Source organism: Polyodon spathula, chromosome 14, assembly GCF_017654505.1.
Source record: "Polyodon spathula isolate WHYD16114869_AA chromosome 14, ASM1765450v1, whole genome shotgun sequence".
Classification (NCBI taxonomy): domain Eukaryota; kingdom Metazoa; phylum Chordata; class Actinopteri; order Acipenseriformes; family Polyodontidae; genus Polyodon; species Polyodon spathula.
In genome coordinates this window covers 38,514,555-38,535,453 of record NC_054547.1, presented here as the reverse complement: position 1 = coordinate 38,535,453, position 20,899 = coordinate 38,514,555, and the positions used below count along the sequence as shown (strand labels likewise).

The following is a 20,899-nucleotide window of genomic DNA, read 5'->3' as shown; positions in this document are numbered from 1 at the left end:
AGAAAAGAGTGCAAAAAAAGCAGAAACATTAAGCTATACTGCTGTAATTTAGAAAAATCTAATATATATATATATATATATATATATATATATATATATATATATATATATATATATATATAAGTGATTCTTCGGAGTAAAAAGATTGTCCAAATCAGCTTATGACGGTAGCGCGCTCAAGACGAGAATCACAGACAACCGCACATGCGTTTATTCATATACATTATGTGCCTATTTGCAGAGTTTTCAGGTTCAATCTGAATGCAGGAAAAAGAAAAGCATCGTGGGGGGTCTTTTGGTGTTAAATCGGGTCAAACGGGGGGGGGAGACGCCCTACCCGGGTCAAACCCCAAAATCAGACGCCCTACAGATACCCCAAGTGGCGGTGGTTAAATTGATTAAACAGCCTGCAATTGGAGAATGTAAACAAAATGGACACTCAACAAGGTTTACCAATTTTCTAATGGTTTTAAAGTTATATTGTTTTTCCTTGATCTACTTTCACAAGCTGCTGAGATGAAGCTGTGTAAAGTGTGGGGACTGCATTTCTGTGCCTTTCTCACTGTGGTGTAAACGACAAGAATCTATTAAACCTTTTTTGGGTTTTTGCCAGTTACAAAGTTTGTGGTGTTAATATTTGCCTGTATGTAAATGACGGTTATCTAATAATAAAGCTCATGTGAAATAATAATAATAACAATAATAATAATAATAATAATAATAATAATAATAATAATAATAACCTCATAAATGTCTTTCCTACGATACTTTTCCTCATATTCTATTGCTCCGGATTTTCCAATAAGATCTTTCCCAACCAAATCCCATACTTATTTTCCCATATGAACGTACAATACTTGCAATACTTGCACACTGCAATACACAACAGTGACTTGCTCCCTTCATCCTCACACCGAATCTCACAGAGTCAAAGCACAACTGCTGAAGCAGCCACATGCACGACATGCACAGATCAACAATGCTGTGCATTGTTCCAGTCCTTTAACATGGACCCGAGTCCAGCTGCAATGCCTGGTTCAGCTAAATGTGAGAGGGAGTGCTGGGGCACCTAAGTCTGGATAAAATTACTAAAATCATGTGTTTTTTATTCACTGCACTAAGGTATGGAAATTGCACTTGAATGTTAGGAAGCTGCTGCTTCTTTTATGTAAAATGATGTATTTACAAACAAATGCAAATCATGCCACAATGCCACTGCATTAACTTCATGAGAGGTGCTGATCTGGGGACCCTGGTGCTGCAATGCATGTCACTGTCCAGTTTCCATGTGTTCCTCAAAGGCTGTGTTGTCAAAGGCCATGCTGCTCCCAGCGTATTGTGTCCCTGAGATGGGGGGCCAGTCTGCCTCTTTCTCCAGTGCTCTCTGCAGCTTCCTGTAGCAGCTCTGAGACTGCACCCCCGCACAGCGCCTCAGCCACCACCACAGGGCCCTGTTCTCAATGATGAACTCCTGAGAGACAGAAAGACTGTGAGACACACACACGCACACACACACACAGACTACACAGCAACAGGGCCCTGTCTTCAATGATGAACTCCCGAGAGACAGAGAGACTGTGAGACACACAGGCATACACACAAACACACACAGACTACACAGCAACAGGGCCCTGTTCTCAATGATGAACTCCTGAGAGACAGAGAGACTGTGAGACACACAGGCACACACACAAACACACACAGACTACACAGCAACAGGGCCCTGTTCTCAATGATGAACGCCTGAGAGACAGAGAGACTGTGAGACACACACGCACACACGCACACATCTACACACATACAGACTACACAGCAAAGGGGACATGTTCTCAATGATGAACTCCTGAGAGAGACAGAGAGACTGTGAGACGCATCCACACCCACACACACACACACATGCGTATAACATTTCTGTCCATTTGCTATATTTACTTTGACAATGCTTGTATGACTTGTCATGCCAATAAAGACCAAGACGCACAGACTACACAGCCACAGAGCCACGTTCTCACTGAAGGAATCCCTGAGAATGTGTGAGACACTAGAGAAAGCAACCCTCACACACTCACCTCGATCGCCAACGCAACTACAAAGTAGACAACCAGCATGACCAGGATATAAAGTCGCCACGCGGTCGGGGTGCACACCAGCTGAGCAGAGAGAGATTGATTGATTGGTTCACACTGTTTTAATACCCTGAAAATTCATAATCTTCACATACATGCTGCAAGCGGTGGTGCACCTATAAAATATACTCACGTCCATGAACTGATAGAGCCCGGGGACGTCTGCGAAGAGGAAGACGAGACAGACTGCTAACTGAGACAGCAGCACCAACACAAAGAGATCTATAGGGGGTGACATCACACAAACAGACAGCAGGGTGAGTCTGCGTTATGGTCAGGGTCAGGGCACTCACAGGCAGGTTAAGGGTTAGGGTTGGGATTAGGATTAAGGCTATTCAATGTATAGATGGGAAAGGCTTAACCCCACAGGTTAAAGAACAGAGCTGCAGCTGAACACACAGGGTAGGTTAAGCTCAGGGCTGGTCAGAGTGAGAGGTATGTTTTTGACACTCACAGTTGGTGTAGATTGCCTTGCGGAAGGGCTTCCCCCTGGAGAAGACGAAGGCCACCATGATGCAGCTGAAGAGAGACAGCAGCCAGACGGTGGTGTTCTCGTAGCTCTTGAACCCAGGTTCCGGCTTGGGAACACTGAGGGTGGAGTTGTGAGTCCCATTCCCTGCGCTGGAGCTGGCATTCCCAGGGGCGCAGGCACTGAGGGAACGGACACTGATCTCAGTCAACACCGTTCACCCATTCCTCTCCCTGTACAAAACATTCTGGCTGCTTCCAGAGATCCAGAAGGATCAGGGAGGAAAGATGATAAACGCGGGTTTGCATCATCGCACTTCAGCAGCCACCTTGATAAAATCAGTTGCTTACATTCCATGGATGAAATGACAGAGGGAATGGGAAGGGTTCTTTACAATGCAGGTAGAATCTCCACCCCTCACCGGTAAACCTGCAGGTCAGTATTAATGAGTTCTCACCTGTAGATATCATTGGGCAGGTACCAGGCCTGCTGCTGCACCACAAGGAAACCAACGATTTGCAGAGCCAGGCTGAGCATGATATTCAGCACCACGGAGAGCAGCATCGGAGGAGACATAAGCTTGGCAGGGGGGCACCGTGGCGCCAGCTTGGGGTGGGCATGATTCAGATTCACTGGAACAAAGACACACGGAGTAGGGTGAGGTAGTCAGTGTTTGGGATGGGGCAGGGTGGCTCAATGGAATGGCTGTTAGATAAGAGTTCTCTTTGAATGCAGCCGAGCTGGGGTGGCTGTTTGAGTTGCCACTCTGGCATGGGGGAAAACAAGCCTTCTGAAGACACAGCATTAATGGATGAGTCAAAAAATGAATCAGTGTTTTTACTCTGAGATTGCCATGTTGTCTGGATTCTGCCTTGCCAGGAAATTGCTCAATAAAGACGGGATGGATGGAGGGATAAAAGAATGGAAGATGAAAGGATGGAGAGATGCCCCCCCTCCTTTCACTTACTTGTAAATCCAATGACTGTGTTAATGGCGAGATCCTCAAACAGAAACTGGTAATTCCCAAAGCTGTTCAGTTGCTGCAAAAAAACAATAAGGAAAAGATGGGGGTCACCTCCACGCCAACACATCCAGCTCCAGCCGCTATTCCTGGTCACCAGCGGATGGTCAGTCAGGGCAGAGCTGCATGGAAAGGAGACTGCACAGGCAGTGGTTTGGGAGCAAGGTATGGAGAGGCTCACCCAGTACAGCAGCAGCACACCCAGGTACTGGCTCATGCTGTACAGAGCCATGTATTTGAACATACAGTACGAGGTGACCAGGGCTGCACGGCCTTCTCTGCAACACAAACAGAGACAGAGTCAATCAATACAGGGACAGTGGAAGAGATACATTTACAGGAAGCTAGCACTGAAAGTTCCAAACCGTGTCTCCCTGCCCTCTCAGAGTAGTGACTCACCTAATGAGCAGCGGCACACACTCAATGCTGCCGATTTTGGAGGTAAATGGGGATGCCACTGACGCATCCTGTTCTGACAGCGAGATCCCAGCATGGGCCATTTTCAGGGCCTGTGAAGAGCAATATGGTATCATAGTGCCCCCTAGAGGAGTGTGTAACTAACATTTTAAATAACATCTTGAGGGGGAAGGCTGCCTAATTCTGCAAATATTGGGCGCTACTTTAGAACTACACTACTGTATTCCTTGGAATTTAAGATGCACTTCTTAAACCAAGTTTTCTGTTTTCAAAAATGGCCTGCATCTTAAATTTGAGTACAGTATAGTGATGCGCGCGTTAAAATCGGCAACAATAGCCTGAGCACACAAACAGCAACATGACTGCTTGGCAGTTCAAGGGTTCTGTAGTAGTTATGCTGTCGGACGCTCTCCTCCTTGATGTAAACAAAACAAGCTTTCGCTCAGCGCCCGCCTGTGTAGTTGTGGCCATGGTGCAGGAGCCTCAAACTGGCGCTGCCAAGTAATTAAACAGGCTTAGGCTCCCCGGGCACGCCCCCCAGCCAATCAGGCCTCCCCGATCGGCTGAGCTCCGGGCAAGCCTTCCTGTTTACCTCAGCAGCAGTGCAGCTGAACCAGCAACAGGGTCCTCTCTGTCACAAAGCGTCATTAGCTTCCTGAGGAATTCCAAGAGAAGCTTTTACAATTTCAGTGTTTCATTATTAAGCTTCGTTCTAATCAGACCCCCATATTTTTCTACATGCCAAGCAATACCACAGTTCACAAAAAGGGAGAAAAACAGGTGTGAGAAATCACAACTGGAAATGAGAAGCAGCTGTTAACTGTAATGCTCTGTGTGACAGCAGACGGCTGCAAACTGTCTCTATACATTGTTTTCTTATATGAGCAGATGCATCTTTGTAAACGCATCTTTATTTAATTTCTTTCTCTTCAAGTTGAGAGTGGGAAATTTACATCCTAAATTCGTCTTAAATTCAAAGGAATAAGGTATATAAGGAATGACATCTCAATCTAAATAGCTTCTCCTTATTCACTGGTATCTTTAAAATAATGGATACAGATTCAATGGATTTCAATGACATGTCACGTTAATTTGAGATAAGTTCTCCATGGTTGTTCCCTGGTCAGTCCAGACACAGCTGGTGTTCAAACCAAAGCAATATATCATCCTCACCGTGTCTGATCCCGTTATCCATGCATTGAAAATGAGCTGTGAATATCAAGGATTCCTCTCCCAGTACACTGCCCAGTTCACTCACCCCACAGTCATTGGCCCCATCACCGCACATCCCCACAACAAACCTGCAGAGAATCACAGACAACCATCAACTCTCCAGCGCCGCAGCAACAGACTAATATCACCCTCAGTTAGTCATCTTTATAACCACCGTTGAGATCTATGCACTTACTGACACTTACTCAAGTCTCTGGAACTCCTCCACTAGGCTGGTCTTCTGTCCAGGAGACATGCGAGCGAACACCGTGCCGTTGAGCAGCAGCTGAAGCAGAGACAGGCAAGAGACAGCTGGATGATCTGCACTGCATGTCAGACAAACAAGACTTTTTGAAGATCCAGGATTGCTTGGCACACCTACCTTGGGCAACAGGCTGTGGAAGTGTCGCAGGATCACTTCGTAGGTTTTCCCCGTCATGACAAAATGGTAATCGCTACTGTTCTGATCAAGCTCCGTAATAACGCAGGAGTCCTGATGACACAAACATACAAGAAGCAATGCCACAGGATGACAAGCTGCCTCAGCCTCTCCCTTACATCCCTCACTCCTCTCCCTCTCCCCTCTCCTCCTCTCCTCTCCCCTTCCTCCCCCTCTCCCCCCCCCCCTCTCCCCTCCCCCCTCCCCTCCCCCCTCTCCCTCCCCTCACCCCTCTCCCCTCTCCAACTCACAATGGTGCTGCAGTTGTGTTTGGGCTCCACCAGCAGTCTCCAGGTCACAGAGGCAGGGTTTGATCCCGAGGGAGGGGCTGCCTCCACCTGGATAACTCGACTGTGCTTCGGAACCATTTCAGAATCGTTAGCGACAGTCACTGCCGTCTCCAGATTATCGCCTGCACAGACAGAGCCGCAGAACATGACTTGCCTTCCACACTGATCTGATAATAACGATAGAGTATGCTTTGCACTGTGCAGCTGCTCCTGTGTGCCTCAGCCCCTACCTGTCACCATGACGCTGCGGATGTGTGCGCTGCTCAGCTCCTGCAGGACCGGTCTGGTCTCTGGTTTGAGTCGGTTCTCCAGGATCAGCAGGCCCAGGAAGGTCAGCTCTGACTCCACAGCCTCCCTGCAAACACAGGGCCCCTTAGGAATCATAACCCATCCAGCCCTATTTTTTTACATAGATTTCTACACAACCTTAGACTGGGATCTAGGATTCCCATGAGGTTCCAACATGACTTCCAACAGCATATGTGAACATAAGATAAGGCTAAACACTCAACCAGAAACAATCACCTTCATGCAGCTCCAATCATGACTTCTGCCACCTACAGCAAGTTGCTTTATTGCTTTGAGTTCCATCCTGCCCTTCTCAGCCACCAGGGTTCCACACAGTCCCAGGGTCTATTGCTCACCTGGATATGCTGGAGAGGTCCCCCGCTAGCCCCAGTGACCTGTATGCCATGCCAATGACCCGGAAGCCCTGCTGTGTGTAGAGAGAGAGGTGGGCAGGGAAGGAGGCAGGGACTGGAGGGGGAGAGGGGGGAGAGCAGAGAGCTTGGATTTTCTTTTAATCAACACCTGAAATGCATAGCTGCAGATATTACAAGCATTTTAAGTCCTAGTCTTCTGTCAGCTTGCTCTTCTTTGGTGAAATATAGTGAAAATAATTTTTTTTTTAAATATGTCCACTCTGGTAAACACAAGGTACATCAACTCCCTCATTCCTCTTCTTAATCCTTCTTCCCCCACTCTAACACATCCTCTCCTCCTGTCTTCTCTCAATCTCCCTCCCTCTCTTACCTGTCTCCGGCCGGCACAGACTGGCCACTTTCTCTGGCGCCCCCTTCAGGTACACCACCAGCTCGTCACTGCCCAGCTCAAGGGTCAGCACAGACATCCTCTGCAGGCCTGAGGAGAAGGGGAACTGCTGCAGCACCAGGACCCCAGCCACTGGAGCCTGGAAAGGGGGTCCGAATCATTGCACTGCGTAGCAATACTGCTACGTTGAATAGAAACACTACAGACGCTTCATCACACACAGCCCTTATGCCTGATACAATCCACTTCTCACAGTTGTCTTTCTGGGTTTGTCTAATTATAAAATGTAGTAAAAACAATTAAGCACAGTAACTGAACAGCACAGCATGGCTCACCTTGCTGGCCTGGGGCCCGGGTTTCATCAGCACGCTCTGGGTCCCTTTCTCAGCATCTTCATCCACCACCTGTGAGGAGAGCCCACAGGCCTCTTAATACAGAGCAATGCACTCCTGAGATTGGAAAAGAACATGTAGCCGACCCCTATGGTATGACAGTAAAAATACTTCCGTTCAGTTATTGCTGGATTTTTTATTGCCTGCTGTGTAGCGCCCGCTTACCCAGGCTGTCGCCTCGAACATCTTGAGCTCAAGGGGGTCCCCCTGCGGCACCCCGTCAATGAGGATCAGTGAGTGACAGGTCACCATGGCAACAAAGCTGGGACCCCAGGGGAGCACAACGCCAGGGCTGAACTGGAATACAGGGGCAAAACTGCAAGAGAGAGAGCATGAGAGAGGGAGGGACCCGGACCCTAACCCTAACCCCAAGCTAGCAGTCCTCCCCACACTCAGCATACAGTCAGTGAATCTCTATACCTGCTGTCCTTTGCCAGACTCAGACCCCACAGATCCAGTCCATCCTCCGTGAGAGTGCCTGTCTGAACAAAAGAGAGAGAGAGAGATAACCCGAGATCAGGGGCTGGCAGCTTTGTCTCTTCCGTTCCAAATGCATTGCACTATCTTTGTCCAAAACCCTTCCTTAATTAAGGATCTAGCTGGAATAAACTCTAGCAACGCAATGGAATAGAAGAAGCAGGGTTGCCCGGATATTATTACAGACAGTTCTTTTCCCTGCCCCCTGTGCCCCCCTCACCTGCCTACCTTGTCAAAGCACACCAGGTTCATCTGTCCGCACATGTTGATCCTCTGGGGGCTGATACAGAACACGCCGCTCCGGCTCAGCCTCCTCTGAGCATAGAGAATCCCCACCGTCAGGGCAGCGGGCAGGGCGGGGGGCACCGCGATGGTGATCACATCCAGAGCCTTACTGATCACCTGGCCTGCAGACTCCTGCTAAGGTGAGAGAGGGAGCAAGGGTACTCTCACACATACAAGCATTCAGTTATACAGATCTAGTGTTATACCAGATCTCCCATACTCACCCCGTTGAGGCTCCACACACACACAGAGTAGACCACCCCAAGGAGCGCGGTGGTAATCAAGAACACGAGGAATCGGGAAGCGTCCCGGTACAGTTTGAAGTTGGTGGGTTTGGGGTACATGATGGAGCGCACCAGCTGTCCCTTGGCAGTGTTGAACCCTGCGGGACAGGCAACAGACACCTTACCAACCAGGCAGGCCCGCTTTGGCAGACAGGAGGCAGGTTAACAAACATAGGGGCTGCTCCACACTGGAAACTGCTTTCCTCACGCTGTGTGCACAAGACAGATAACAGCTTTTATATTTAAAGTTTTTATTTTCTTTAAGCTGCTGTTACACTGATGGTTTGCAGATTGTAGATTACCTGGGAGGTTACTTTAATAAGAGACAAAATAGCCTAGTGGAAACTGACCGGTCCGCAGCACCACTGCTCTGACCACTCCCTGCCCGTCCGTCCTGGTCTGGATCACCTGAGTCCCACAGAACAGGATGTGCCGCTTGAAACTATCAGAGCCACCAGTCATCCAGGGGCCCGGGCCCTCCAGCTGAGACAGGGCCAACTTCACCACCGGGATACTCTCCCCTGGAGCAGACACAGAGAGACTTGTCAGTGTCTCGACCTGGCAGTGTTACCGGTTAGTGTGGGCCTGTCAATGCCTCTCACCTGTCAGTGCAAATATGTAAACGTCTCTCACCTGTCAGCATGCTCTCGTTGACGACACAACCCCCCGACAGCAGGATTGCGTCGCACGGCACGCTCTGTTTACTTCCTGTGATTTGGAAGATGTCCCCGGGGACCAGCTGACTGGACAGCACCTCCTTCCAGCCTTTCAAAAGACAACACACAAAGCCTGTCAAGAGACAATGCACAGTCACTGCACATCAGCTTTCCTGAACTCTCAAACCCCACGCAGCACCCACGCTACCAGCGCATTGTTAAAATAAGAAAAAGAGAAAGAGACCTTCATCCTTCCGGCAGACAGTGATGAGAGTGTTGTTGTGATAGGCGACCAGGCTGTGCAGCTTCAGAGATTGCTGTGGAATGAAGCAGGACAGTCACACAGACCTGCTCAGGAACACAGGATCACAGTGAGCAACACATCCTAATAGGAATTGACTGGTCACTACACAAAACAACCACTGGAGGGAGACATTCTACACTTAGAGGCTGTAGGGGAATTCCGAATACATTTTTGCTGTACTGTATATTTCTCTTGCCTTTTTATTTTGCAAAGTTGAAGGGAAGTTACTTCAAATGACATGTTATTTTCCCATGGCGTGTTTCATGACTCACCTGCCTCACATGGTACACAGACAGCGCTAAGGAGATGACAGACATGATTACAATAGTGATTGCATACTCGATGTACTGCTCCGTGAACCACAGGATCACAGAGAACACCTGGAACACATAGAACGGGTTCAGCACCTGTGTGGAGAGGAGCCAGGGTCACTTTGCATGACAAGGTGTACGGTAAGAATGGATTCAAACAGGCCACTGTGACATCCTAGTGCAGCTGAAGAAAGACAGGATGCAGCTTTCACAACTGAGAATCGATACACTGCCTCTACAGGTTCATACAAACTCAGAATCGATACACTGCCTCTACAGGGTCACACAAACTCAGAATCGATACACTGACTCTACAGGGTCACACAAACTCAGAATCGATACACTGCCTCTACAGGGTCACACAAACTCAGAATCGATACACTGCCTCTACAGATTCACACAAACTCAGAATCGATACACTGCCTCTACAGGGTCACACAAACTCAGAATCGATACACTGCCTCTACAGGTTCACACAAACTCAGAATCGATACACTGCCTCTACAGGGTCACACAAACTCAGAATCGATACACTGCCTCTACAGGTTCACACAAACTCAGAATCGATACACTGCCTCTACAGATTCACACAAACTCAGAATCGATACACTGCCTCTACAGGTTCACACAAACTCAGAATCGATACACTGCCTCTACAGGGTTACACAAACTCAGAATCGATACACTGTCTCTACAGATTCACACAAACTCAGAATCGATACACTGCCTCTACAGGTTCACACAAACTCAGAATCGATACACTGACTCTACAGGGTCACACAAACTCAGAATCGATACACTGCCTCTACAGGGTCACACAAACTCAGAATCGATACACTGACTCTACAGGGTCACACAAACTCAGAATCGATACACTGCCTCTACAGGGTCACACAAACTCAGAATCGATACACTGCCTCTACAGGGTCACACAAACTCAGAATCGATACACTGCCTCTACAGGGTCACACAAACTCAGAATCGATACACTGACTCTGCAGATTCACACAAACTCAGAATCGATACACTGTCTCTACAGGTTCACACAAACTCAGAATCGATACACTGCCTCTACAGGTTCACACAAACTCAGAATCGATACACTGCCTCTACAGGGTCACACAAACTCAGAATCGATACACTGCCTCTACAGGGTCACACAAACTCAGAATCGATACACTGCCTCTACAGGGTCACACAAACTCAGAATCGATACACTGACTCTACAGGGTCACACAAACTCAGAATCGATACACTGCCTCTACAGATTCACACAAACTCAGAATCGATACACTGACTCTACAGGGTCACACAAACTCAGAATCGATACACTGACTCTACAGGGTCACACAAACTCAGAATCGATACACTGCCTCTACAGGGTCACACAAACTCAGAATCGATACACTGCCTCTACAGATTCACACAAACTCAGAATCGATACACTGCCTCTACAGATTCACACAAACTCAGAATCGATACACTGACTCTACAGGGTCACAAAAACTCAGAATCGATACACTGCCTCTACAGGTTCACACAAACTCAGAATCGATACACTGACTCTACAGGGTCACACAAACTCAGAATCGATACACTGCCTCTACAGGGTCACACAAACTCAGAATCGATACACTGACTCTACAGGGTCACACAAACTCAGAATCGATACACTGCCTCTACAGGGTCACACAAACTCAGAATCGATACACTTCCTCTACAGGGTCACACAAACTCAGAATCGATACACTGCCTCTACAGGGTCACACAAACTCAGAATCGATACACTGACTCTGCAGATTCACACAAACTCAGAATCGATACACTGTCTCTACAGGTTCACACAAACTCAGAATCGATACACTGCCTCTACAGGTTCACACAAACTCAGAATCGATACACTGCCTCTACAGGGTCACACAAACTCAGAATCGATACACTGCCTCTACAGGGTCACACAAACTCAGAATCGATACACTGCCTCTACAGATTCACACAAACTCAGAATCGATACACTGACTCTACAGGGTCACACAAACTCAGAATCGATACACTGCCTCTACAGGGTCACACAAACTCAGAATCGATACACAAAATAATTCCAAGAGGCCCAGTTTTTGTTTTCTCTCACCTCTTTAAACAACAACTTCCAGATGGGAGGAATGTCAATATGAATGGTGTTGGGCCCCACAATGACCCTCCTGTAAACAGAAAGCCTCCTGGTTACTATGAGCTTCAGCAGCAGCACAGTGCAAAGATAATAAAGAATAAGCACTGTATGAATTGAAGAATTAAACACCGTTCACCAGGCCAGCTGTTTAACCTTGGTGGCTGCCAGCCTGAACAGAACACAATTAGCCCTCTTACTTTGCTATTCAAATCTTGTAGTATTACAAGTCAAATGTTGTGACATTACTGATATGATCTCAACCCACCTGACCTCCTGCTCCTCTTTCGACAACCCATCCCCAGACAAGGAGTGGATGTCCCGGCTGGACAAGCTGTCATCTAGCCCCCTACGTGAGACAGAGAAAAGGGGGGAATTACCCGTTAGAGACACAGCCCTCAAGCACAGCTCCCAATATACAGAACACAAGCAAATCTCAAAACTGCCACCTACTGCACTTTGACAAACTGTTTGCCTGTCAGGTCCCAGATATACTTCACCCTCTGAACTTGGATAAAGCGAAACTGCGAAAACAAAAGTTTTTTTTATTGTTATACCACCTACTGAACTTTACAGAAGCACCCACAAAAAAAAAGAGATAAAAAGGAAGGCCATCACAGCACAATATAACACAGCAGCTTGCTAACTTGAATCCATAGGAGTAAAGCTTCTCGTTCTGTACGCTGCTGCCCTTGTGATCCAGCCTCACCTTTAGCTCGGGGGTCACAATGTTTTTTTTGAGGAGATGCATCTGGGCAGACAGAATAGGGGCCTCAGGGTGACCTCCTGACCCGTCACAGCTCCCAGCAGCCAGGCTCACCCACAGCACTGCCTTACGCCTGTAGCTTTGAAAATCATCCTGCAAGAAGCAGCACAGAAACTAGAAGGGGACACCTAGCCTATAACACCCACAAGAACACTTCTACTTTCGAATGACTTTCAGTACAGTGCATTACAAAGAATAACAGATGGGGTCGATTGTCAATACATTAGTGATTCTAGGTGTACAGTTTCATTCCCTTCACTCAGAGAGAGACTCACAGTGGTTCGGAGCAGCACCACGTCAGCCTGCTCTAAACAGCAGGGGGTGCAGTTGGTCCACACGTTCCACTCAGGCTTCCAGTGCAGCAGCAGGAACAGGAAGCCGCAGGTCAGCAAGCCTCCCACAATGCACAGAGCCTGACGGCAGCTCTGAGTTTTATAGCCAAACACTTCCTGCCACAAGAGAACGATCACGATTTAAAAAGAACCCGTAATCACGAGCAGGCCTGAAACATTTCCAACACAGCAGAGAGAAAGGGAAAGGGAACAGAAGTACTGGTTCTAGATACAAGCAGGTACTTGTAAAAGATTAGCGTGCTGGGGTGTGCATTAAGAAGTGTTTGGAGCACAGATATGAAGTTCTGATTGATGGCTCTTCTCGTTGTGTCAGCTTCACATTCAGTATGATTTGGAGCAGCACAGTGAAAGCCTACACGTTGGGTATGCAACTCTCAAGAAGAGAAGCTCAGCCAAACCTTGACTGCTGCTTGTGTGCACTGACAAAGTATCAGCTATCCCAAGGGTTGGATACAGAACTGAGTATCTGGAACTTGCTCTATAGTAGAAAGCACCTGCACGTGCGTGCGTGTTGGTATTGCTTTATGAATAATACTACCTCCACGTATGCCCTATATTGACATCCCAAAGGACAATCTGTATCCTAATAATAAATAAATACATGCATACATAAACAAATAATGCCTTATTTTATTAAATTCTCAGTTGGGCTAGGCTGCATGACAAATCCATTTCAACCCCTTTGTGTTATATGTTTTTTTTCTTTCTGAAGTGTAAACTTTTTTATATTCTGGTTCCTACAGCCAACTGTTAAGCGGATTAGGCTGAAAGTTCATGAACAGATTAGGCTGGTCTGTGTTTAACACACATGCTTTCTGTTTGCTGCCAAACGCAAAGAGTGGCAGAATCATTGCCGCTTAAATAATTCAATTATATATACAGTGCCTATAGAAAGTCTACACCCCCTTGACCTTTTTCACATTTTGTTGTGTCAGTGCCTCAGAGTTTCATGCATTTAAATTAAAAAATGTTCCACTTATCTACACACCATACTCCACACTGTTAAGGGCTAAAAAGTTTTTATTGCGAAAAAAATTACATATTAAAAATACAAAACTGAAAGATCATAATTGGATAAGTCTCCACCCCCCGGAGTTAATACTTGGTGGAAGCACCTTTGGCAGCAATTAAAGCCGTGCATCTGTTGGGATAGGTCTCTACCAGCTTTCCACACCTAGATTTCAATATTTAACCATTCTTCTTTACAAAACTGTTCAATCTCTGTCAAGCTCCTTGAGGAGCGTTAACGGACAGCAGTCTTCAAGTCATGCCACAATTTTTTTATTGGATTTAGGTCGGGGCTCTGACTGGGCCACTCAAGGACATTTACCTTTTTGTTCCTTAGCCACTCCAGTGTAGCTTTGGCTGTGTGCTTTGGGTCGTTGTCATGCTGAAAGGTGATCTTCCGTCCCTGTTTCAGCTTTCTTGCAGAGGGCTGTAGGTTTTCCTCAAGGACTTCTGTGTACTTTGCTCCATTCATTTTCCCTTCTACCCTGACAAGTGCCCCAGTCCCTGCTGATGAGAAACATTCCCATAACATAATGCTGCCACTACCACGCTTCACAGTAGGGATGCAGTTCTTTGGGCGATGCGCTGTGTTGGGTTTGCGCCAAACATAACGCTTTACATTTAGGCCAAAAAGTTCCATTTTAGTTTTCTTCAGACCACAAAACATTTTGCCACATGGCTACAGAATCTCCTGAGTGTTTTTTTGCATGCTTCAAATGGGATTCAAGGTGGGCTTTCTTGAGTAATAGCTTCCTTCTTGCCACCCCACCATACAGGTCAGATTTGTGGAGTGCTTGGGATATTGTAGTCACGTTCACACTTTGACCAATCTTGGTCATAAAAGCCTGTAGCTCTTGCAACGTTGCTATTGGCCTCTTGCTAGCCTTTGATCAGTCTCCTTCTTGCTCGGTCATCCAGTTTGGGACAGCATGATCTAGGCAGGGTCTTGGTGGTGCCATACATCTTCCACTTCTTAATAATCGTCTTGACCGTGCTCCAAGGGCTATTCAAGGCCTTTGATATTTTTTTTATACCCATCCCCTGATCTGTGCCTTTCAACAACTTCGTCCCGGAGTTCTTTTGAAAGCGTCTTGGTGCTCATGGTTGAATCTTTGCTTTGAAATGCACTACCCAGCAGAGGAAACCTACAGGAACTGCTGGCTTTATCCTGAAATCATGTGAATCACTACAGGTTAACACAGGTGTGGGACACTTAACTTGGTGTGTGATTTTGAAGGCGATTGGTTACACCTGAGCTAATTTAGGATTGCTATTACAAGGGGGTGGACACTTATCCAACCAAGCTATTTCAGTTTTTATTTTTAATTAATTTTCCACAAATTTCTAGAACATTTTTTCACTTGGAAGTTGTGGGGCAGGATGTGTAGATAAATGAAAAAACAAAACAAAACAATTTTAACTCCAGGATATAAGGCAACAAAAGGTGAAGATTTTGAAAAGGTGTGTAAGGGTGTGTGTGTGTGTGTATATGTATATATATATATATATATATATATATATATATATATAAATAGTATTGTACACATAGGTGTATACACATATGGAAAAAAATGAATGTGGAAATAAAGACAAGGTCAAGGTCAGACGATATATACCTATGCTAAAGATTTAATCCATAAAGATTAAATCACTTCCATAGTAAATATTTCATTTTTTGGCCTCACATTATTAGACAAAATGCATTTGCATTTCAAAATAATCCCTATTTTCTTATTAAAATTTAAGAGATTTGTAAAACTTTTCAAAAGCTAGCTCAATCCTTTGAGTTGGAGTAATAGCTGGTCCGTTAGAGCTGGTCTCCCAATCCAGGGAGGGTGAACACTGCTAGAATGCGCTGACTCATTTCAGTGAGGCTTTTCAACAGCTTGTGCTTAAGCAAGTTCAGAATCAACATGAAGTATTTTCAGCCGCAGAGCACGATCTACAAGTGGAAATGCAGCCTCCATCAACGCTGTTTGTATGCATACAACTGGTCTCACTCGTTTTTATTGTGTGTATTTAATTGATATACAAATATTTCAGTTACATGTTGAATTAAAACATAAATAAATATATAAATAAAACAATCGCTATACATCTCTCTTAACTTTCAAGACCCGTTTAAAATCCCCAATTTGAATCCTACTGCCCCTCTTCTGCAACCACTAGCCAAAGATCTACCGACGACCTGTTTCCCCTTGTCAAGCCAATTGCCTAGTTTTGCAATTTTTTTTTTTTGTATCACCTGTAAAATGTACTTTACTTACATTTTCACTGCTCACCTGAAAAGGAGATTGAAGCCTACAGCCAGCACAGCAGCGCGGGTGGTTTTGTATCAATACTAACAGCCATGTTCTCATTTGAACAGTGTATGGTGCTGTAGTGTACACTCAGAACCGCGCATTTCATCATTTAAACATTGTCCAAAGGGATAGATGAAAACCATCCCCGTTCGTTAACAAGCATCTCGTATGCTGCTTTTCTTATCAAACACATGAACTTTTAGATAAGATTTTCAGCTTGTACTGTATTTCAAAAAGTAATTATCAGCCGAAATAACCTAACAATTAAAAAACAAAAAAGTAAATCCATCTATTAAAAAGTTGCTAAGACGTGGTAACTAATGCATTCATTCACATTCTTACCATTTCGTTTTCTTCTCCTGTGTTTATTAACTGCCGATGTCCATCAATATAGTCTGTTTTTGGTCCCATTTTTCAGCTTCTTTAAAAAAAGATTCTTGCCGAGTAAAACTCGACGCACCCGAGCTGTTATTTTTATTTCACTCCGGCGGCACTCGATACCGAGCTCAGGTGCTGTGCAGAATTGTCTTGGTTTTGGGTGCGGAGTTACGAAGATGCTGCTCAGGTGCAAACAAGCGAAGAACATAGAACCGGCAATATTTTATCTCAGCACAGAGCTCCTTGTGTGAAACATATTAACAGCCACAAAACTTGCACTGACACAATAGGCTTAGGTAATCTGGACAAGTATGCAATGGGGGTGGGGACCTAAAACAGCAAGATGAAGCGTACTTATAACTTATTCATCAGTAAGTGTGTATCTACCGTTGGAACGCACTGGCTGTTCTGGGTGAATATCCTCAAACATGGCTGTTTACAGAATGGAAATGTATTATACTTTTAAATTCAATCTTTACTGGATTCATTTTCATTTACCCCGAAACAATACACAACGTTATATTTTTCCCGCAAATTGTTTTTTTTTTTTATCTATTTTTTTTTACAAATGTTATGTTACTCAATCTACAGTTAAACAACATAACTTGTCTGTTTTTTTTTTTTAAAAACTAACTTTCTTTCACATTAGTGTGAGCAGTTTTGAAAACCAAAAGCACTTGAGAACACTAAAATGGCTGGTTTCACAGACCCCGATTAGCACTGATCCCTGCGCGATGTTATTTTAGGTAAGAGAAGTGCTCATGGGGTCTGTGAAACCAAGCGTTAAAGTTCATGCTGGAAGCAGAACTCTTGCTTTAGTTTGCCTGGTGAAGCATTCGTGGCAGCGCGTCCCTGGCTGCACTGCTGTAAACAGTAACAGAGAGCCATCTACTTCCAATAGCAACATCATAATTAAAAGCACAATACCAAAGAATGCAGTGCTTTCACAATACAGCACAATGAATGGGTTGTCCAAAGAACGAGTGTTTTCAATAGTTTTTAGACTGTACTCGTATCAGGTGAAGATTGTTCCCGAGGAAAAAAAACATGCTTTTGTTTGATGAGGACCAATACTAGAAAAAAAAAAAGGTTTTGAAGCATTCAGGTTACTGGATATCACTAATGACGCCTAAAAACACCTGAGGGAAAAAAAAGGGTTCAGAATTGGTACAATGCTCTGGAGCAACATAAGCTGAACTCCAAGTGAAACGCAAAGATATTGGGGTTCCACCCTGTTCACTTCAAGTGGAACAAAATCTGAAAAAAAGTGTAGTTGGAAGTAACTTATCATAACTCAGTTAAATTTAAAAAGAAAAAGTATCACTAAGATTCGCACCAAAACTGAGGAAATAGCACATTACTAGAATAGGTAATATAACAAAAATATGACATAGCAGGTTGACACATTGCATTGTGTGAAAGGAATGCAAAACATTCACAGTTTTTTTTTTTTTTTTTTTATTGGGTTAAGGATGAAAAATAGATTTGTACATTCTGTTCTGCACAAGTTTCAAGTATTCATAAGAAAAATCACGACACAAGGTATTGTGTGAAGTCGAGAAATAAAGAAATCCTACCCACCTCTATACATATCCCCAGTATAAATGTACAAATGTCATTTTTGCGCACCTTGTGCCTTTCAATATAAAAATTCAGTCAGTGCATTTGTTTCAGATGCACACCAGCCTGGATTCAGTTCACAGATTCATGTAGGTGCGGAGGTCTCTCTCCCAGTCTTTCTCTCTCTCCTCTCTCCTCCTCTCCTCCTTCTTGCTGACCGTGGCCACCCTCTCTGTGCGCCCTGCCTTGCCTCCGGGGGCTCTCTCCACAGCCTGCGTGTCTCGAGCGCTGAAGTGAGTCACCTTGGCTTTCAGGTTGGTCTGGAAGCCCAGCCCCTTCTGATCACGCTTCAGGACCGTCTTCACTGGGAACTTGCGGCCCTTCCCGGCAGGCCCCAGCCCGGATTCGGGGTCCCAGCCTTCTCGCACCATTAGTCGGAAGCCCACGTTGTTCTCTGGCAGGCAGTAGTAGGTGGGCGCGGGTGTGCTGCCCTGGCTGAACAAATGCACAGTTGACCTCTCGTGCTGCTCCACACTGTCCTCGCTGTACTCCATCCGACACACAGCACACCACCGCTTCACTGTGGCTGAACGCCTGCAAAACAAACACACGAGTCACGGTCTCCGCACTGTTACTCATCTGCACGGTCCTCTCAATCATTTAGTAAAGAATGTGTTAACAAGCAGTCTCCTGTGCTTCATAGGTCATCTGACCACAGCAACGTCACTGTGGTGAAAGCATGTTAGTTTGGAAGTTAATAAGTGGTTAGTTACTTGGTTAAGTAAGTAGTGGAAGTGCAGAGAATGCACATTGCTGGGGTCAGATGACCTTGGAAGCACAAGCCATGCGAACCGAGAGCTCTTATTAACTTATGAGGGTACAATTAATAACATGTTTGCTTCTTTCAAAACTTTTCCTGTGACACCTACACTGTGAATAGAAGTACAACACGTGCATGATTTAGGGTACTGCTTCATTAGCTGCAAACACCCTTTCATAAAAAGGCCTCACCTGTGGTTTGCTGTCTGCTCCTCCGATATCGCTCTGAAGTCCTGCAGCGCTCTCACTACCTCGGTGTGCCCTGCTTCCTCTGCCAGGTCCATGGCATCGCGCCCCTGTGTCTCAACCACACCCACCCAGGCTGCCCCCTGCTGGAGAAGGTACTGCACCACCTGGCAGTGCCCAGCATAGGCGGCACACATCATGGCAGTCCAGTAATAACTGTCCCAGAAGTTTACATCACAGCCCTGTTTCTCCACTAACCCACTCAGGCACTTCAAGTCCCCATTCTGAGCACACTTGAGCATCTGGTGCCCGTTTCGGTCTGCGGCCTGCCCCCCAGTAGGGCGCGATGTGTTGGTTGTGCTCGAGTGCTGCCTGGGTTCCTCTCTCCTCTTTCTCTTGACCAGCCTGGCTTTCCTCTGGGTGGAGCTGCAGCTACTGGGCCCTCCCCCCTTCTCCTCTGCAGTCTGCAGCAGAGTCTCGTAGAAGCATTTCGCCTCCTCTCCACTCAGCCCGCTCCCCTCTACATTCCCAGCCTTTCTCTCATCTCTCTCTCTGCTCAGCCAGCGGTCTGCCTTCTCCTGTGCGTGTGTGAATGTTATCAGCCGATTCATGGTGGCAGCCTCGCTGCTTGAGACCACGTCAAGCCTTTATCAATGAAAACACTGTGCTGAAGTCTTGCTGGTTTTCAGCTGTTAAAAAAAAAAAAAAAAAAAAAAAGAAAGATTTACATAAAAACGTTCTTATAATTGTAACTTCATTCTAAACACCAGCATCATCATTTGATATTTCCCTCTTAGAATGATACTCTTTGACCTATGTCATACTGTGCACAATGCTTTTTTTTGTCACATTGGTACACTCAATTCCCTGTACACTTACTTTGCTGTAAAGTTGTCTTTTCGCTCCCTCCTGGTGCCCGCCAGCCACAAAAACAATGAATTGGTCCCAAGTGTCCGGCACTGGAATAGTGGCCCAGGCTTTGCTGCGGTTGGACAATGATTTGGATAATGGTTAATCTGACCTACACTACTAAGATTACATTTAAAATCAACAAAACAAAAAACAAAAACAATATTAATTTCAAATGATATCACTTGCAACTTGATTTAAGAATCCTTCAATAAATGGAATGAATTTGCGGTCGATCTGCTATTCCAATGTTACAGCAGCACACTGCTGGAAACAACGTATTTATACAATATTTAATGAAATCTCCCAAGCTTCCCTTTAAACACAGTCAGTACGGTTCTCCAAAACAATAACATTTACAAACCGGCAAAGCGAGTGCTAACAAAATTACAGGCCTCAACTTACCCCGACTCCAAAATCTGCCTCAATTTACAAACGAGGGCACGTTTTACACGTTAAACATTCTAAATGATTGCATTATCTATTTGCAACATTAAAAACTGCATAACAAGTTCTTGTTTTAACAGATATTAAACTATAAACAGGCCCAACCCTTAACCACACAGGCGCCATGTTGCCATGCCCGTCCGTGCGCGTCATCGTCGCTCGTTCCCGACTCTTATTGAAAATGACGGGGGCGCGCTGCAGTGAAGGGCGAGGGATTACTGCAGGGTTACCGTCTGCTTTGAAAGCGATGTAGTGTAATAAACTTTCATA

General features: G+C 45.6%; 2 protein-coding genes across 3 annotated transcripts; both read right to left on the bottom strand.

The window, feature by feature from the left end:
- Positions 1–344: 344 nt before the first annotated feature.
- On the bottom strand, positions 345–17,660 carry LOC121327223 (probable cation-transporting ATPase 13A4). Of its 2 annotated transcripts, none has more exons than XM_041271109.1 (30): positions 16,673–17,660; positions 12,942–13,115; positions 12,610–12,759; positions 12,354–12,424; positions 12,169–12,249; positions 11,865–11,934; positions 9,695–9,829; positions 9,363–9,435; positions 9,096–9,227; positions 8,813–8,983; positions 8,403–8,560; positions 8,122–8,313; positions 7,837–7,898; positions 7,582–7,732; positions 7,360–7,428; positions 7,007–7,163; positions 6,619–6,730; positions 6,205–6,329; positions 5,936–6,096; positions 5,628–5,738; positions 5,452–5,531; positions 5,292–5,334; positions 4,016–4,125; positions 3,798–3,894; positions 3,563–3,635; positions 3,053–3,227; positions 2,581–2,777; positions 2,260–2,348; positions 2,070–2,150; positions 345–1,471 (listed from the first exon to the last, which is right to left on the bottom strand). In XM_041271109.1, exons 1-30 carry the CDS (start codon positions 16,739–16,741, stop codon positions 1,271–1,273), a joined length of 3,570 nt encoding a protein of 1,189 aa, XP_041127043.1. In that variant the 5' UTR covers positions 16,742–17,660; the 3' UTR covers positions 345–1,270. The 2 variants fall into 2 exon arrangements, with proteins under 2 accessions (XP_041127043.1, XP_041127044.1); XM_041271110.1 differs by having other exon boundaries at positions 8,122–8,310.
- A 490-nt stretch (positions 17,661–18,150) lies between these two features.
- Positions 18,151–20,795, bottom strand: gpank1 (G patch domain and ankyrin repeats 1). The gene is made up of 4 exons (XM_041271111.1): positions 20,588–20,795; positions 20,153–20,255; positions 19,280–19,962; positions 18,151–18,862 (listed from the first exon to the last, which is right to left on the bottom strand). Exons 3-4 carry the CDS (start codon positions 19,882–19,884, stop codon positions 18,406–18,408), a joined length of 1,062 nt encoding a protein of 353 aa, XP_041127045.1. The 5' UTR covers positions 19,885–19,962; positions 20,153–20,255; positions 20,588–20,795; the 3' UTR covers positions 18,151–18,405.
- Between the last annotated feature and the right edge of the window lie 104 nt (positions 20,796–20,899).

Excerpts from the sequence above, each read along its gene's own strand:
- LOC121327223 (XM_041271109.1), bottom strand. The coding sequence starts at position 16,741 with ATGGGACCAAAAACAGACTATATTGATGGACATCGGCAGTTAATAAAC. Across the intron at positions 12,760-12,941 it reads TGGTGCTGCTCCGAACCACT|GATGATTTTCAAAGCTACAG; the intron begins GTGAGTCTCTCT and ends TGCTTCTTGCAG. Across the intron at positions 7,164-7,359 it reads CCGGGCCCCAGGCCAGCAAG|GCTCCAGTGGCTGGGGTCCT; the intron begins GTGAGCCATGCT and ends CCCCCTTTCCAG.
- gpank1 (XM_041271111.1), bottom strand. The coding sequence starts at position 19,884 with ATGAATCGGCTGATAACATTCACACACGCACAGGAGAAGGCAGACCGC. Across the intron at positions 18,863-19,279 it reads GAGCAGACAGCAAACCACAG|GCGTTCAGCCACAGTGAAGC; the intron begins GTGAGGCCTTTT and ends TTTGTTTTGCAG.